Source organism: Myotis davidii, unplaced genomic scaffold (genome assembly GCF_000327345.1).
Source record: "Myotis davidii unplaced genomic scaffold, ASM32734v1 scaffold479, whole genome shotgun sequence".
Classification (NCBI taxonomy): domain Eukaryota; kingdom Metazoa; phylum Chordata; class Mammalia; order Chiroptera; family Vespertilionidae; genus Myotis; species Myotis davidii.
This window is the reverse complement of record NW_006289825.1, coordinates 321,257-338,379: the sequence shown is the minus strand read 5'-3', so window position 1 is coordinate 338,379 and position 17,123 is coordinate 321,257. Positions and strand designations below refer to the sequence as shown.

Here is a 17,123-nt window from a genome sequence, read left to right as displayed (position 1 = left end):
TCCTGAAATAGGTGACACTCTCCAGGGTCACAGGGGTCACAGACATGCCTTCCTGGAGGGTCTCAGTTCCTGCAATGAATCCAGGCATTCATTATCTGGGGAAGGGGTGTGTGGGGGTGTGAACAGGTGTTCCATGTGCCTGAGGGAGACCTTGAGGCTCATCCTCCATCCCAGACTGAGTGAGGTTGGTGAGCACTGGTGCTAGGAGTGACCTCTCACTGCCCACACAGGTATGCAGACAAGAGCAAATGCACAAGCCCACACTCGCAGCCTGGTCACACACAGAAGGTGTCAGACATCCTCCTCTAACGACCAGCCCTCCCCACTGCTACAACCATGATGAGGTCCCTTGGCACATACCACAGCCAAGCTCATCACTGGAGTCAGGACAGTCTGGGTGGCCATCACAGAGCCAGGTATGTGGGATACAGGTGCTGCCCAGCAGGCAGTGGAGCTCCCCTGCCGGGCAGGGCTGGCGGCTACAGTTGAGAAGGATCTTGTCGATGCCATCGGGGCAGTCATCGATGCTGTCACAAGAGCAAAGGCTGCCCTCGGGCGGTGAGCACTGCCCATCCTGGGTGCACGGCTCTATCTCTGGAGTACAGAGTCAGTCAGGTCCCTAGCGCCCCCACAACAGGGCCCAGGTACTCCCCACAGCCCATCCTCTTGCAAGCCTCCGGGTCCACACTAACTCCACCTCCCTGTAAACTCACCTCTTCTCAAGCCTGAGACCCAGACTTCCCTCCTTACAGCGCCCCCACCCCCACCAGGCCCTATCCCACTGTGCCCCCTGAAAGCCACAACCCTTCCACAAGCATCACCTCCTGTGGCCCCATCCCTGCAAGCCCCAGCCCAAGGTGCAACCACTCACTGCACTCCTCCTCATCGCTGCCATCAGGGCAGTCCTCTTCACCATCGCAATGCCAGAGGAGGGGCACATAGTGGCCGCTGATGCGGCACTGGAAGCCTGTGGGTGAGCCTGCAAGATGAACACAAGCGAGGCCTGGGAGGCCTGGACCCTCTCCAGAAGTCTAGTAGTCCACAGGCTGCGAACACCAGGAGACAGGCCAGGTCCCAGGGCGCTGGCACTATATTGATGGTCACCCTTTGCTGAGGACCTACTATATGTGGGGCTTGAAGCCAAAGAGTTCACAGCCTCACCACAAGCCCTACTGGGCAGGTTCTATTGCGATCCCCATTCTAAAGAAAACACTGAGGAGATGTAAGGCCAGAAGCAGCAGAACTGGTGGCAGAGTCAGGGTTTGAACCCAGGTCTCACTGATCCTGGAGTCATTACCAAGCTTCAAATGGTCAGATGGTCTCCCCAGGACCCTCTCCAAACCGCAGGGTTAAACAGACTTGGGGAGGCGCCATCTCTGAACCTGCCCTGGATCAGGCCCATGGTCAGGGTCAGCAGGGCCCATGACATCCCACCTTAAGAAAGGGGTAAAAGATCAGCTTAGTCACCAAGCTCTGTCATCTTAGCTCCTAAATTTCTCCAGATCTGACCACGTTCCTATCCTGAATGTGCTACCTCGCCAGGCCCCCAACCTCATCTCCATTTGGACACTGGAGACCCCTCAGAGTCCCATCATTTGGTAACCCACTTCACCTGTCCTCTGCTCAAAGCCGTCTCCTGACCCACCAAGCCTCTCACAACCCAATCCTACCTCCTCCAAGTGACCCACAAGGCCTAGCTCAGTTCTGAACCCTTCCTGGAACCTGGCTTCCTCCCACGTTTTCCTCTTCACAAAGCTCCCTCTGTCGTGGCCTCCTCACTGCTTCACCAAGAAGCCTGGCTTGTTCCACTCAGTGCCTTGTCTGTGCTGTTTCTTGGCCCAGTATGCCCTTTCCTCCCTCCACTCTGTACCTGGAGATTTCCTCCTCAGCCTCAGATCTCAATCTATTTCCTGGGAGGGGTCTCCTGTCCCTCTCAGAGACCCCTGAGGTTCTGCTTCCCGCTTACAACAACCCTCTTTAAACTGACAGGGACTAGACTGGACACAGTGTGCCAGGACCATGACCTTGTGACCGGAAGCCCAGGGGGTGCCTGACAATACGTGAACACAGGTCACACTCGGGCGAGATCTGAGCCTTCCTGGACCCGACAGCGGGGTTGGCTGTATGCGGATCAGGAGGAGCACAAAAGGAACTGGGACCTGAGTTTGAGGGACAGAGCAAGAGAGTGACTTTTAGGGCTTCCTCCTACATGTAGCAAGATGGGTGGCAAATACCTGGCTTGGCCCCAGCCTAGCCCCATTTGATGCTGGTCCACTTGCCCCTTCCACTTTTACTCACAGGGGCCTGAGCCTCCAAACACCCCACTCTCCACAGCTGGCTCCTCTGCAGACCTCCAGGCCCACCTGCAGCTGTACGCCACAGTCCTGGGACTCGGTGGAGGCGGGGAAGAGCTGTAGACAACCTGGAGCTGGCTTCCTTCCCTGCCCTTGGGGGACTGTCGGCATCCAGGCCCAGCTTCCTCCCGGCCTAGCCAGTCTTGGTCTGGACAGGCAACAACATCCCTCCCTGGCCTGCTGGAGTGTGCCCCCATGTAAAGTGGGCAGCAGAGCAGAGCGACCCACCTCATTAGGTTGGGGGACCAGACCAGGGACTCCGCCCAGCCGTGGTTGTCTTACCTGTAAATGGGGCAGTTAGGAGTCCCTGCCCGTGTCCTGGGGAGACTGCTTGTATGTAAAGGTTTGGTACTTGGTTAACATGAGTCCTGCCTTCCTTAAGGAACCTTTAGCCAGAACAGGCAGGGACTTTGGGTTGCGGTAGAGGACCAGATCAGAGGGGAGCCCACGTGTGAACCTGAGCTCACAGCTGAAAGTCAGCGGCACCTTCGCACACACGGAGGCCACCCTAACCCTCCCAGCTGCCTCTGGGAACCTGAGACGGCCGCCAGCATCACATCGGCCGGGGTCACGGGGAGGGAGGCCTTTCGTTCTCTAAGGCTAGAGGAGAAAAGTGCAGAGATTGGGTGCGAGGATGGCCACCGAGGAAACAGCCACAAGGCCTCAGCTCAGGCGGAGGGTTTGGAAGGCGCTGCTGCTGCTGCGGAAGGTACCAGGTACCAGGTGACCGACCCCGCAGCGTTAGAGGTCGGACAACCAGGGCCTGCGGCGAGCCCGCGCTGGGCTGAAGGGCTGAAGGACGGACGGCTTGGAGGGAACAATGGGTGACGAGAAAGCAGAGCAGGTGCGGGGTGTCAGCAGGGCCAGCGCACGGTAGTTAAAGGCAGGCAGTGAACTCTTCATTGGTGAGGACTCGCACAATTTCCCAGCTAAAGAGTCAAGAGCCACATGCAGGAGGAGTGTCCGGACGGAGTGCGGCGCAGCCAATGGAGAGGCGGTGCCGGCAGGGACGAAGCTAGGCTGCTGGCCAGGCGGGCGCACGGGCAGCGCGGAGCTCACTCACCTATGGTCTGGGCCCGGGACCGGGTCGGGGCTGCCTCCAGGCCCAGCACGAAGCCGAGCAGCAGCTGCAGCGTCAGGCCCAGAGCAGCGGTCCGCTGCGCTCCTCCCAGTGCCATCCAACCGCCCAACGCGCCACCCACGCCCGGCGCCGGCCCGCGCGGTCTGGCTCTGGAGGAGCTCAGATTCCCGCGCACGCGCGCATCCGCCGGGGGCGGGGCCGGGCACAGAGGTCTGGCCGCTAAGCCTACCGTAAATGTCCGAATGCGAGGGGACCCGCCATTTGACTCTTTCGCACTTTTCCCTGCGATAAGGTACAGAGAAAGGTACGGAGGGATGGAAACCAACTTGTTGACGTCTACTTACAACATGTAACGTTAGTACATGCCGCAGTGTATGTACTACCTATCGTATTTAATATGGCAACCACTCCCCTCAGACACGCCCCATCCTCGCCTTCTAATCTTTTGTGCACCTGACACTCATTACTGTATTTCTTTAGTGCACCCGACACATTATATATTTACTTATTTTGGTTTAGTGTCTGATTCCCAACTGAAATGTCAGGCCTAGGAGCTCAGGAATGCTGTTCTTGCATCCCCAGTGCCTACTACCTAGTGGGCTTTTAAATATAAACATCCTGGCCCTAACTGGTTTGGCTCAGTGGATAGAGCGTCGGCCTGCGGACCCAAGGGTCCCAGGTTCGATTCCGGTCAAGGGCATGCACCTTGGTTGCGGGCACATACCCACTAGGGAGTGTGCAGGAGGCTGCTGATCGATGTTTCTCTCTCATAGAAGTTTCTAACTCTCTATCCCTCAGCCTTCCTCTCTGTAAAAAATCAATAAAATATATATATTTTAAAAGATTTGATTTTTAGAGAGTAAGGGAGAGAAAGAAACATCAATATGAGAATGTCGGGAGGTTATAGCTGCTTTTGGAGTAGTTATACTTTCTGATAATAATCTCCCAGGGGAAATGGGTAAGAACCAAAGATGCAAGGGTGCAGAAGCAGGTGGACTGGTAGCAAATAGGACTGGGGGGGAGGGGGGGGCGGGGTAGGAGTGCCTGGCCTTAAAGGCTGTTGGAGGCTTGACAACAGTGGTGACCTCACAGCATCAAAGGAGCTGAGATCATGGATAGGAAGCATTCAGAACTGTACCTAGCACACAGAAAGAGCTCAGGTGTCAGACCTTCCCTATTTTACTCCCTTGCCAAATCTCAAGTCTGGGTCATAAAACTATTCTGAAACCTTCAATGGCACATCTTGTCTGGGGTCTTCTGAAGCCCTCAAGGGTTGCCCTCCTTGTAGCTTCCACATACCCTGCTCAGCCTTCCTTTCCCTCCTGACCTTCCTGAATCTGATTTATCATTTACCCCAGCCAAAACCCCACCTCTTCCAGGAAGTCTTCCCAGGTTTTTCAGCCTGTGGGGCTCCCTACCTCTAATGAGCTTTTAGCATTTGAGATAACCACACTGAGCCACTTATACCTCCTGCCTGGAACTGTGACCCTTTCCTGCTTCCTGCCTTGCTCTCCACTTCCACTCCCCTGGCACACAGCTGATCTTAAGCTTTGGAAAGGCTGCAGGGTTCTTTCATGGGGCAGCCATGCCAATCCCCCACTTGAGGTCACTGTGTTGCTCCCCGTCACTCCTGCAGCCAGACTGGGGCCACTTTGTCTTGGCTTTTACTCTCCTGCTCATTCCTCCACAGGCACAAGCCCCTTACTTCCCTTGGCTGACTCTGCCTCCCCCCCTGTACCCCCACACACTGAGCAGAAAGGCTTCTGGCTCAGAGGCCTTTCCTCATCTGTCCTGGGTGAGCTTTACCTGTGAGCCACCTTGCGGACAGCCTTCCCTGCTGAGCTACAAGGTGGTCAAAGTAAGGCAGGGGCCACAGTGGGAGGGTACCAGCCAATGTCCACATGAGCAATGGCTTGGGAAGCTCTTGAGAGATAAGTGAGCAGTATGTCTTTGGCCCTGCTGTCTTCTCAGTCAGAGCCTCCCCAACCCCCACAGGCCCTGGAATCCAGCCCACCACTCTCAGGAATAGAGCCAGGCCTTGGAGAAGGGATGGGATATCTCTGGGCCCCATGTACCATGTCATCCATGTCTGTGACATGTCACCCTGGAGCCCAAGAACTACTATTCCTCTCTGTCCCTGGAGCACTGACAGAGTTAAGAAATTTGGCACCAACTTCACCCCGAAATCCAAGTAAACCCAGTGTCACTTCAAAAGTAAAAATGGCCCAGCGGCATGGCTCAGTGATTGAGTGTTGACCTATGAAACAGGTCACGGTTCAATTCTTGGTCAGGGCACATGCCCAGGTTGTACACTTGTACACTTGGTCCCCAGTAGGGGGCATGCAAGAGGCAGCCAATCATCATTGATGTTTCTATCTCTCTCTCCCTTTCCTTTCTTCTCTGAAATCAATATATATATACACATACACACATACACACACACACACACATACTTTTTTTTTTAAGTAAAAATGGAAGTGATACTAGAGAGCACAATATATTTGTCATAAGTCAGGTCACGCTCTCCCAGAATGGAAGACAAGGAGGGCACAGTCAGGTGGCCCAGAGCAGTATCACAGATAAGGCTGGTCCTGGGACAACTCCCACTTCTGTATGGGAGGAGCTGGTGTCACCGCCTTCTTCTCAGTGGCTGCCAAAGCTGAGCTGGAAGAAGAATGATATCTTACCATTTGCAACAACATGGATGGACCTAGAGGGCTAGAAGGTATTAAGCTCAGTAAAATAAGTCAGACAGAAAAAGACAAGTACCATATGACATCACTTATATGTGGAATCTAAAAAACAAACAATAAAAGGTACAAACTTCTATTTATAAAATAAGTAAGTCCTGGGGGTGTAATGTACAACATGGTGACTATCCTAGAAAATAAAAGGCTAAAATAAAAGGCTAATATGCAAATTGTCCCCTCCACTGGGAGCTGGACTAGGGGGTGGGGCCGGCTGACCAACCAACCACCCATGGCCCTCCCACCAGCCAGCCCCACCCCCGATCCCCCCACCCTGATTGGAGGCAGGGATGGCGGGACCCCATCCATGCACGAATTCGTGCACCAGGCCTCTAGTAGTTAATAATACTGTATTGTATATTTGAAAGTTGCTAAGAGAGAAGATGTTAAAAGTTCTCATTACAGCCCTAACTGGTTTGGCTCAGTGGATAGAGCGTCGGCTTACACACTGAAAGGTCCCAGGTTCAATTCCGCTCGTAAGTCAAGGCCCCACTGTATATATATTTTTTAAAAGTTCTCATTACAAAAAAAATTTGTAACTACGTAAAATGACGAACACTAACATTTGCAATATATACAGATATCAAATCATTACACTGTACACCTGAAACTAAAGGACCCTGGAACTTTATCTGATTTGCAGGAAACCCACCCCAGCCTTCGGCCCTAACCCCTACACTGGGATAGGTGGGGATTAAATGCGTTTGCAGATGAAAAGCTCTTGACCACATGGTTCCCAACACAGCTGATGCTAGGTAAATGGGACTTTGAAAAGCAGAAGCGAGAGAACAGGCTGGCTGTAGGTGTGTGTGGCATCCTCACCTTTCTGCTGGCTTGCCTGACACCAGCGCCTTCTGTGAGGACATGACAATGGAAGGTGGCGTGGCTTCCCTGCGGCCGTCACGAGTACAGTAGTAATTGTTGGAGAGCCTGTGGCTGGGGCCCACAGGGAGCTTGGGAGGAGGCTGAGTTCTGAGGAAAAAGGACATCAGCATTAAAGCAAAGCCGTAGTGCTCTCACAGCCTGGCTGGGCAGGGCTGGTCACCTGTGTCACTGGGACAGGCTGCAGGCCAGGGGTATCCCTTGGTACACTGTCACGGAGGGACATGCCTGGAAAGGGTCCAGAGCTTAGACGCAGGTGGCAGCCCAGGCTTTGGAGGTGAGAGCTGGGTCTGCTCCATTGCAGGTCCCTACCTGCCCCCAAATGGATGAATGACCTTTTGTGAAACCCATGGAAGGGGTAGGCCCAGTCTGAACACCTGGGACTGTTCCCACCCCCCCATGACCCAGAGCTTGGCATCTGGCCTCACTTCTACCTAAAGATGCTCAGGAAATGAAGAAGCCAGGTTGTGAGACTCTGCCCACTACCTATCCAGTAGTTAATTAGTAAAAGCTTGGGCAACAAGCTCCAAACATAGCTCATTCTGAGGGGCTTCCTTCCCAAAGGCCAGACTACACAACTGGGTTTCCTGCTATTCCAGGAACCCTCTGGAGCAATGGCTGCCAACCAGTGGCTCTGGAGAACCCTGCTGGGATCAAGGCTTGTAACTCAAAGAGCACCTTGTATTCCAAGCCTCCCAGGCCTCTGCATTTCCTGTCACCTCATAGTGGCTGTAGCCAGGAAAGGGGGTGGAACAGAGCTCTGTTCTGGGCCTGAGGTGAATTTACAAAGAAGCTGGAAGCCTGAAAAGGAAACCCTAACCTCAAGAGGAGCTTCCCTGGAAAATACAGCAGAGAGGGAGGGCAAAATGATAGGTAAAATCTTTTAAAACTGGGCTTTCATTCAACCATGTTTTTAAACAAACTTTTTGTCTGGTAATCATTTTGCCAGGATTTAAATTTTTTCTTAATACAAGTGACAGTCATTGTGTATCTTTTTTTAAAATAAATACAGATAAATAAATTTTAAAAATTTAACATTCAAAACAATGTCCTGTGTGGAAGTTAGAATTTGCTCAGGCCCTGGAGTAGAGATGATCTCTGTAGGAATGGCCATAGTTTTCTGCAACCTAACACAGAAAAAATATAACCAGTGCTGGCCCTAGCTGCTTTGGCTCAGTGGATAGAACGTCGGCCTACAGACTGAAAGGTCCTGGGTTCGATTCTGACCAATGATTCTCTCCATTGGTGTTTCTTTCTTCCTCTTTATTTTTTTAAAACTGATTTCAGAGAGCAAGGGAGGAGAGAACAATAAAAACATCAATGATGAGAGAGAATCACTGATCAGCTGCCTCCTGCACTCCCCTCACTGGGGATTGAGCCCACAAACAGGGCATGTGCCCTGACTGGAAATCGAACGGTGACTTCCTGGTTCATATTGAGCCACGCCAGCCGGGTTTATAGATGTTTCTTTCTCTCTCTTCCTCTCCTTTCCTCTCTGAAATAAAAAAACAACAACAAAAAAAAAGTGCTGAAAGGAAAATCCCAAATGGATCACTAGGGGGCGCCATTACCCTAAAGACACTGAAAATTTTACAACTTTCCTCAACTAGCCCAAACCCTGGATGGAAAAGCAATTTAAACTTTTGATATTAGGAATTAATCACACCATTTAGGCATTCACATAAATTTGGTTACTTTGATGCTATTTTTTCTTCCTTCACCGCCAACCCTCCAAGACTGCCTTACCTTTGCGTGTCACTGACTTCATTTTATACCACTATCCCCCTTTCCTACCTGTCTGTCACACTGGCCTCCATCCTACTGGCTCTGTTGGGCCTTACAGCCTTCGTGCTTACTGTTCTCTCTGCCCAGGTTTCTTCAATAATTATCCTTTGGCTCTTTCTCATCATTTAGGTCAGTGGTTCTCAACCTCGGCTGCACATTAGAATCACCTGGGAATCTTTTTAAAATCCTGATTTCTGGGCCTCATCCTCCGGAATTTGTTTGTTATGGGGTGGGGCCACAACATTAGTAACAAAGAAACAGAATTTCCGGAGGATGAGGCCCAGAAATCAGGATTTTAAAAATATTCCCAGGTGATTCTAATGTGCAGCCAAGGTTGAGAACCGCAGATTTAGGTGAATCAAATGTCAATCCCTGAAAAGAAACTTTTCCTGATCTACATGACCCAAGGTAGTAACCCTCCAGATTACTCTCATTTATCTTTGGAGTATTCCAGAATAACGTTTTTTTTGCCTGCTGTGTTTTTTCTCTACGTTTTTCTCTTCCTAGGATATGAAGGAATGAGGACCAGAACTTTCCTTGTTTGCACTGGGGGCACACAAGGGCTTGTAAGTACCAAGCATGTTTTGGACATCAATGAGTTGAAATCAAGACCCGTCTGGGTTCAAGTCCCAGGTGTCACTTCCTAGCTTCTGAATGGCTTTAAGCAAATGATTTAGTCTCTCCACGCCTCAGTTTTGTTTTCCCCCCATCTATTGCTTGGGAATGATACCACCAGCAGGCAAGGCCACACTGAGGACTGCAAATCACGCCCAATCGGCTGTTTCCAAGAGCAAGTCTACGGCTTAGTCCGGCAAGTTTAAAAGCAAACGTGTCTTCACCTGTCAGGAAGCTAGGGGCAGGATTTTGGCCAGGGCTTCAGGGTCTAATGCAGTGGTTCTCAACCTTCCTAATGCCGCTGCCCTTTCATACAGTTCCTCATGTTGTGGTGACCCCCAACCATAAAATTATTTTCGTTGCTACTTCATAACTGTAATTTTGCTACTGTTATGAATCATAATGTAAATATCTGATATGCAGGATGTATTTTCATTGTTACAAGTTGAACATAATTAAAGCATAGTGATTAATCACGAAAACAATATGGAATTATATGTGTGTTCTGATGGTCTTAGGCGACCCCTGTGAAAGGGTCGTTGGACCCCAAAGGGGGTCGCGACCCACAGGTTGAGAACCGCTGGCCTAAAGGAACACGGTTTTGTTTTTGGTGGAAGGACAGAACAGGGCGGGGGCTTGAGCAGCGAGCGGGGCCTGCTCACCGCTTGGCGATCTCCTGGTAGCGCAGCTGCAGCTTCGCCTGCAGGTCTTGCTGTGGGAGGAGGAAAGGAAGGTCAGCCAGCAGGTCACCCCGGGAGGGGAGAGGGACGGCCAGGGACGGACATGAAGGGAAGGCGAGAGACGGGCATGTGGAGACAGGGGTGTGGGCCCTGTGGAAAGGAAGGTCAGGCCGGGCCCACCCGACCAAGGCTAATGCGGTCAGGAACTAGGGAGACGCAGGTCTCCGGCCAAAGGGGGGAGTGGAGGTGGGTGTGTCCCGGGCTCCGGCCTCACGGGGTCCCCGGCGGAGCGCGGACCTGGCCCCGGGAGATCTTGGCACCGAGGCTGCCGGACCCAGGGCACAGGAGAGAGGGACGGAGCGGCCCCGGGCGCACGGAGCGCACAGCCCCCACCCCAGCCCAGCGCGGCCCCCCGCCCGCGCACCCCGGAGGCCCAGCGACTGGATGAGCCGGGTGGCCGACGCCATCTCCCCTCCGCGCTGAAGGACGCCGGCAGCAGCGCTGCGGTGGGGGCTGTTGGGAAATATGTGTGTAATCTCGCGAGAGGGGGGCGGGACTAGGACGGCGTATAAAGACGCTCCCCTAAGCACGTGACTCCTTTCCGCCCGACTGTTGCCGCCATCATGGACACGAGTCGTGTGCAGCCTATCAAGCTAGCCCGGGTGAGCAGGGTGCCGGCGGGCCGAAGGGAGGCCGGTGGGGTGGGGCTCCGGGCCCGGCGGTGCTGACCCAGCTTCTCTCCACCAGGTCACCAAGGTGCTGGGCAGGACCGGTTCCCAGGGACAGTGCACGCAGGTGAGGCGTGGGGCCGCCCGGGATCGGAACTGCCCCTCGTGGAATCCGAGAACCCTTTGTCCCAGGTTCCTGGAGGTCCGAACCCCCCCACCCCCCAGGCCCTGCCAGCGGGTCTGAGCTCCAGGGAACCTCTTCATCTCGGCTCGGCGGCCTCAGTGGGCCCTGTGTGGCTTCACGCCCTGCCGAGTGTGGACCCGTCCGCAACGGGCCCAGAGCGGCGGCCACCCCCCATGGTGGCAGCTTCTGGCGCTCGGGAGCTTTGTTCGCCAGTCTCCGCCTTTTTGGTTTTCCTCCCGGCCCAGGCCTACCTGCCAGCGAGCCCCATCCCCCTTTGTTTCCCTGGGCCGGCCCCTTCACGCCCCCTAAATCTAGATCTGCTGCCCACCCCCGTGGGTCCCGTAGGTCCGCGTGGAGTTCATGGACGACACGAGCCGCTCCATCATCCGCAACGTGAAAGGCCCTGTGCGCGAGGGCGACGTGCTCACTCTGCTGGAGTCGGAGCGAGAGGCTCGGAGGCTGCGCTGAACTGGTGCCTGGTGAGTGCAGTACCGGGATGAGGGGACAGAGCCGGCCCGTGAACTTCCCCGGCTGGTGGAGGGCGGCTTTGGCAAGCCCTGGGTGAGGGCTCTTGGAGGAGGAGGATGTGGAAACGGGCTGCAAGGCTGGGGAGGGAGTTTGCCTGTTGCTGGGAGGCCTGTCAGCATCTCATGCTTGGGTCTTTTTACAGGGTCCTGGCTGGCTGGGTGAACCACATAGCCCATGGGGAAGATGCTCCACTGTTAATAAAGCGTTTGTGTAAATTCGGGTTCTTGTCTGGGGTCACTAGGCTTACAGTACCTTCTGGTGGGTCACTGGCCCCTTTGCATTCTGGAAACCTGAGGGAGGGAGGGAGGCTCTACCCCAACAAGGCATTTTCTTTTTGAAGAAAGGAAACCAAGTGTCTATATGTGCTCCTAAAAAATGATACAAGTTCAGTTAGAAATGTTTTATTTGTTAGGAAAGGTCAACCCTTCGCCCCCCTGCCCCTATCCAGGTCTCTTGTTCGAGGCCGCTCACTGAGGCTGGGGGTCCTGTCCATTATCACTGCTTCCTCTTCGACCTGGCGTGGCCATGGGAGAGTCAGGGGGTGACTGGTGAGAAAGGTGGTGGAGGTCATGTCACAATCTCTTGTGGACTTCAGATGCCACAGACTCAAGGATGCTTAACTTAGTGGAAGTCTTGTCCTCTCCATTATGGTCATGTCTGAGGAAAAACTCCTTCACAGGAGCCAGGCTGCCTAGGTTTGAATCCTGCCTTTACCCCATCTGACCTGGAAGAGGCACTTAACCATGCCTCCTTTCCCACATCTCTATTGGAAAGAGGATGGGCAAGCTGATTTAGCTTTGAGTATTACCTCTCTCCCCTTGGAGGGACACACTGGGTGCTCCCTACCTGCCGGCTGCTGGCAAACTGATCTAGTCTCCAATTCTGAAGCTCCTTCTTGCAGGGAGCCTGCATCCTCTTCCCCAACCAGGCTTAACTACAAAGGGTCCTAAACTCCTTTGCTATGAGCCTCTTTGGGGGTAATAACTGGCAGAAACTCTACCAGGCCTCCTCTGATCATAGATCAGGTCCCTTCCCCTCTGCAGGCGTCAGTCTCAATCTATAAAATGGAGGAAGTGTCCCACCCACATAGGAGATGAAGCCCCCAGATCCCCATCCCACTATTTCCCCGAGGGAGTGGGAAGGGGAGATCTCCTAGAGCATGCTGGGTATCCTTGCACAGTGTGCAGCTGTTAAGTTTTGTTGCTTGAGGTTAGAGCTACACTCACCGGGGGACCAGGCTGGCCTGAACTTAGGTGGGCGTGCAGCAGAGCAGCCACCTCATCCTGCTCAGCCTCCAGAGCCATGGCCAGGGCACTGGTGCCCTCCTGAAGAAAAACGGACAGTTAGGTCACTGAACCAAGGCATGGGTACCTGCCTGCCCAACCAGCCCATCCACAGTAGCTCACATTATCCAGGAGGGCAGGATCGCAGCCTGGCTGGGCCAGTAGCAACCGGACAGTTTCCAGGTGCCCGTACTCGCTGGCAAACATCAGTGCTGTGGCTCCGTCCACATCTTGCACATTGACATCTGCCCCACATGCTAGCAGGGCTGCTACCATGTCCTGTCGGCCATGGCTGATGGCCAGCATGAGGGCTGTCTGTCCTGTCTATGGAGTGGGGAAGACAGGACTGGGTGGGCTTTAGGGGAAGGGAGGTAAAAATCAGGGTTGGTTCCTGAATTGTAAGTATCCACGCACCTGGCTAGCCTTGGCATTGATGTTGCCCATTTGGAAGAGTCTTTGGACCACAGGGATGTCCTCATGCCCAACAGAGGTGAGTGCAGCTAACATAAGGGCTGAGTAGCCTGCTTGATTCTGGCAGTCAACCTTGCAGACTCCTAAGAGTAAAGAGGGGACCAGTCAACTAAGCTACACCCTAGCCCAACCTGGTTCACTCACCTCTCCCAGTCTTGGGTTCATCTGAGTTACAGGTGGTACCCATGGGTCATGAATTGACTCCCCTTTGCCTACAAGGTTCTCCCACCAAGAGCCATGTGGCACCTCTCTCAGGTTCAGTGTTCTGCCCTCTCTACCTTGCACTCAATAAGGGATGTTTATTTTTATGGCTACAAGCACCATCATTGTTCCCCCAGAGAACTGTGCCAACTATTTCACCTTGATCCGAGTCCCCCCTCATTTCCTTCCAGCAGCCAGGAGTAGATCAAAGGAATTTGGTCCAGTCTATTTAAAACCTTCCTGTTTAACTCCTGGAATAAATGCTATTGTCCACCATGACCTATGAAGCTGTTAACTTATGTTCTCTGGAATCCTCCCCTTCCCCAAGCCTGTTACAAATTGAATGTGTCCTCCAAAACATGTTGAAGAACCATAAATGTGACCTTACTTGGAAACAGGCTCTTTGCAGATGTAACAAAAGGAGGTCATTATGGTTGGCCCTAATCCTGTATAACTGGTATCCAAGGAGATGGGTTGGGGACCATTGATAATGGTCCCCTAAGATTGAGGATTGTTAGAGTTAAGGAATGGGAGAGGAAGCTGAGACCTCAGGGAGGTGAAAGTTGAGAAGAAGGGTGCTAGGGAGTAAGGTTATGGAGGAGGTGACATCAGGGTTTTAAGGTGACCTTTCAAGTGTAAGGCTGATACATCAAGGTGAAGGGAGAGGAGCAGGTCAAGGAACTGAGAAGCCAAGTTGGAGGGATGAAAGGAAAGCAACCCCTATATGAGGTTCATTGAGGGCTCAGGGTCCTGGGGGAGGTTGGACCAGGCTGACATGACCGCAGTGGGTAGGGTATGGGGGATGCTGGCGATGACTGATAGGGAGTTGGCTGAATCGGGTTCAATACAGGGTAAAAGGGTCCAAGGAGCCTTGGGTCTCATGAATGACAGCCAATCCCCTTTAAGGTAAAGGATGCCCAGAAAATAACTTAATGTATCACCCCCTCCACAAAGCCCCAGCCTGGTAACCAGCCCAGAGTAGCTGTGACCTTCCTTTGGTGACCAAGACCTGCAGGCCCCCAGAGGTTACTGGTCTTAAGGGTAATCAGACGGGCTCTTGGGCAGTTGGTCCCATGGGCAAAGCAGCATGGGTGGCCCACTCCACTACCTGGTACCTAGTATGCTTTCAGTACATGTCTGGGTTCTGCAACACCTGGGACCATCTCTGTTCCTGAGGCAGGGGATGGAAATGTAGGAAGTGGAACTGGAGGATAGGGACAGTCCCAGACCAGGATGGTAGTCTGACCAGTGAGTATCTTCCCTCAAGATTGGAAAAGGCAGCTGGCTGGACGTGTGGACTTGGGAAGCACCAGGGCTGGAGCTTCATCCTGCATGCCTGATGCTTCTACAGGTGTTCTAGCTGTCCAGGTAGGGAGATGATGCATCCCCATTTCACAGTTAAGGAAGCGAAGAGATAAAATAACCCCGTAGATTAAGGACAACACAATTAAAAAGCTTGGCCAAAACCGGTTTGGCTCAGTGGATAGAGCGTCAGCCTGCGGACTGAAAGGTCCCAGGTTCGATTCTGGTCAAGGGCATGTACCTGGGTTGCGGGCACATCCCCAGTAGATGTGCAAGGAGGTGGCTGATCGACAAGGATGTACCTAACTATCTCTCTCTCTTCCTCTCTCTAAAAAATCAATAAAATATATTTTTAAAAAAATAATTCAAAAGCCTGGAAAGTGAGTTGGGTCAGGGCAGAGCTCAGGTCAGTCCATGTTGGATCTTGAAACACCCAGTGAAGGACCGGTCGTGCCATCTGCCTGGCCAGCCTGTCTCTACATTTCTTCACGTTTTCCCAGCTGAGAACTGCCCAGGCCTTCCTTTACCTGTCCACCCCATTGCCTAGTACCCTGCCCACCCCTCCTCCATGCTGACCAGTATCCAGCAGCAAACTGGAGATGGCAAGGTTCCCATGGGACACGCTGTAGTGCAGGGCTGTGTTCCCGTTGCCGTCAGCCAGGTTCACCACGTGGGCCAGCAGCTCCTGTCCCAGGCATGCTACCGCCCGCAGGACCCCGGCTACAAGCTCGGCCTGCGAACGGCGCTGGCTGGACACTCGAAACCACTCCAGGGCCACCAGGCGCGCAGCGCCCTGCCGGGGCAGGGAAAAGCATCAGCGAAGGTCCCAAAGGTCCTGGTGCCATGGCAGGGAGGGTGCAAAGTTGGGGCTGGGAGTCCAGGCAGGGGAAGGATGGTCACTACTTGTCTGAGGAGGGCCGTGGGGACCCATGGGGCCGCACCCCTTTGGAAGAGGGAGTACATTGGGCCCCGAAGGTGGTGAGCGCTTGTCTGGGGAGTCCGAGAGTGGGCTTGGGGCGGGATCCCTTTAGGGAACCAGGTAAGGATCAGCGCGGTCCTGGGAGATTCCTTTAGAGAGCCTGGGATCGGTGGAGGTCCCTGCGCTAGACGGAACTCCAGACCCTCCCCCAACTCTAGACCACAGGGGAGGTCCTTGGCGGACCCCACGACTTCCTCTGTAAAGGGCTGTCTCCGCGCACTCACGCTGTCACGGGCGACTCCACGGGGCTGGCTCAGCTGCCGCTGCAGCGCTGCGCACGCCTCCCTCAATCGCGGGCTCAGTTCGCACCTACAGAAGAGGTCGGGAGAGGCTCAGGAGTGGTGGGGGTGGGGGCGCGGAAACTGGAAAGAAAACAACAGTCCCCACTCCAGTGTCCTGGCGCTGCTCACCTCGCCTGCGCACCCTGCTGAGGCTCTGCCTCTGGCTCCGGCACGGGGTCCCGAACGACTCCGCTGCTGGGCGGGCCCGGGGTGCCCGAGTCAGACCCCTGGCCGCTGTCCTCCCCAGAGCCACAGGAGCTGCTCCTCAGGGGATCGCCGGCACCGTCTTCGCTGTCACTGTCTTCCTCGCTGGATGAGCTCTCGTACCTGCGGGCAGTTAGGGTGGCGTCTACTGAACCTCCCCTGTGGGCTCGTTCCGGAGTCCTGCCAGGTGGGATTGGCTATCCCCATTTCCCAGAGGAGGAAACTGAGGGGCAGAGCTGGAATTCAAACCCCAGTCCGTGTTCCCGTAGATGCTGTCATGAGGAGGGGGAAAATGCTCACTCTCCGTTGGTGACTCCAACAAACTGCAGGCTCTTGGGTCCGGAGCTGGATTGGGCGCCAGGTGTTCCGTCTCTCCTCTTCATGATGGATTTGAGGATGCCTGCCAGGGATCAGATAAGGACACTGAATTCGAGACCAGTGGTCATCAAGCCAGGGCTCCGGGAGAGGTTGGGACTCACCCGCGGGCGCTATGGTCCTGTCCCCATCTGTGAGTCCAGACGGGCTCCGCGTCAGGTAAGGGACCTCCGCGGAAGGCTCGGTCTGCGTGGACTTCTCAACACAACCCCATGGGGTCTGGGTTGCAGCCTCGCGCGACTGAGACTGGGCCTCTGCCTCCTCCGTAGCCTCTCGGGCCTCCTCCAACTCTCGCAGCCGGCTCCGCAGGAGCTCGCTCACCCCGCACTGGTGCTCCAGGGCACTGCCTGGGCTTCTGCCTCTTCGGTCCCCAGCACGGCCTGGATTCCAGGCTCCTGCGTCTGGGGAGCCCGGTCGGGGGTCCCCGCCGCCCCGTCAAGGACCTGGAGTGCGCCCTCGCTGCGCCTCAGAGCCTCCTCGTCCAGGCCGTGCGCCCCGGGGCT

General features: G+C 54.3%; 4 protein-coding genes across 5 annotated transcripts in view; 1 reads left to right on the top strand and 3 right to left on the bottom strand.

Moving 5' to 3' along the window:
- Positions 1 to 4,784, bottom strand: part of CD320 (CD320 molecule) — a 5,512-nt gene extending 728 nt beyond the window's left edge. Inside the window, exons 1-5 of the mRNA XM_015563217.1 lie at positions 4,763 to 4,784; positions 3,418 to 3,771; positions 872 to 979; positions 361 to 594; positions 6 to 69 (exon numbers count right to left, since the gene is read on the bottom strand). Of these exons, the coding sequence (XP_015418703.1) occupies positions 6 to 69; positions 361 to 594; positions 872 to 979; positions 3,418 to 3,771; positions 4,763 to 4,784 (782 nt within the window). The remainder of the gene's footprint in view (positions 1 to 5; positions 70 to 360; positions 595 to 871; positions 980 to 3,417; positions 3,772 to 4,762) is intronic.
- Positions 4,785 to 5,916: 1,132 nt separating this feature from the next.
- NDUFA7 (NADH:ubiquinone oxidoreductase subunit A7) lies at positions 5,917 to 10,632 on the bottom strand. The gene is given in 5 exon segments (XM_006762675.2): positions 5,917 to 6,099; positions 7,005 to 7,154; positions 10,127 to 10,176; positions 10,569 to 10,584; positions 10,586 to 10,632. Coding segments are annotated over 5 exon segments (333 nt in total). The 5' UTR covers positions 10,612 to 10,632; the 3' UTR covers positions 5,917 to 6,008.
- Positions 10,633 to 10,704: 72 nt separating this feature from the next.
- Positions 10,705 to 11,744, top strand: RPS28 (ribosomal protein S28). 2 transcript variants are annotated; one of them, XM_006762673.2, is made up of 4 exons: positions 10,705 to 10,806; positions 10,892 to 11,014; positions 11,342 to 11,475; positions 11,667 to 11,744. In XM_006762673.2, the coding sequence occupies exons 1-3, from the start codon at positions 10,768 to 10,770 to the stop codon at positions 11,462 to 11,464; spliced, it is 285 nt and encodes a 94-aa protein (XP_006762736.1). In that variant the 5' UTR covers positions 10,705 to 10,767; the 3' UTR covers positions 11,465 to 11,475; positions 11,667 to 11,744. The 2 variants fall into 2 exon arrangements, with proteins under 2 accessions (XP_006762736.1, XP_006762737.1); XM_006762674.2 differs by having other exon boundaries at positions 10,707 to 10,806; positions 10,892 to 10,939.
- A 165-nt stretch (positions 11,745 to 11,909) lies between these two features.
- The window catches only part of KANK3 (KN motif and ankyrin repeat domains 3), a 9,924-nt gene continuing 4,710 nt past the window's right edge, over positions 11,910 to 17,123 (bottom strand). The window contains 10 exon segments of the mRNA XM_006762680.2: positions 11,910 to 12,069; positions 12,751 to 12,849; positions 12,931 to 13,131; positions 13,222 to 13,361; positions 15,358 to 15,574; positions 15,985 to 16,069; positions 16,171 to 16,368; positions 16,546 to 16,645; positions 16,725 to 16,962; positions 16,965 to 17,121. Coding sequence (XP_006762743.2) covers positions 11,992 to 12,069; positions 12,751 to 12,849; positions 12,931 to 13,131; positions 13,222 to 13,361; positions 15,358 to 15,574; positions 15,985 to 16,069; positions 16,171 to 16,368; positions 16,546 to 16,645; positions 16,725 to 16,962; positions 16,965 to 17,121 — 1,513 coding nt within the window. The 3' untranslated portion in view covers positions 11,910 to 11,991.

Excerpts from the sequence above, each read along its gene's own strand:
- RPS28 (XM_006762673.2), top strand. The coding sequence starts at position 10,768 with ATGGACACGAGTCGTGTGCAGCCTATCAAGCTAGCCCGG. Across the intron at positions 10,807-10,891 it reads AGCCTATCAAGCTAGCCCGG|GTCACCAAGGTGCTGGGCAG; the intron begins GTGAGCAGGGTG and ends TCTCTCCACCAG. Across the intron at positions 11,015-11,341 it reads TTTGTCCCAGGTTCCTGGAG|GTCCGCGTGGAGTTCATGGA; the intron begins GTCCGAACCCCC and ends TGGGTCCCGTAG.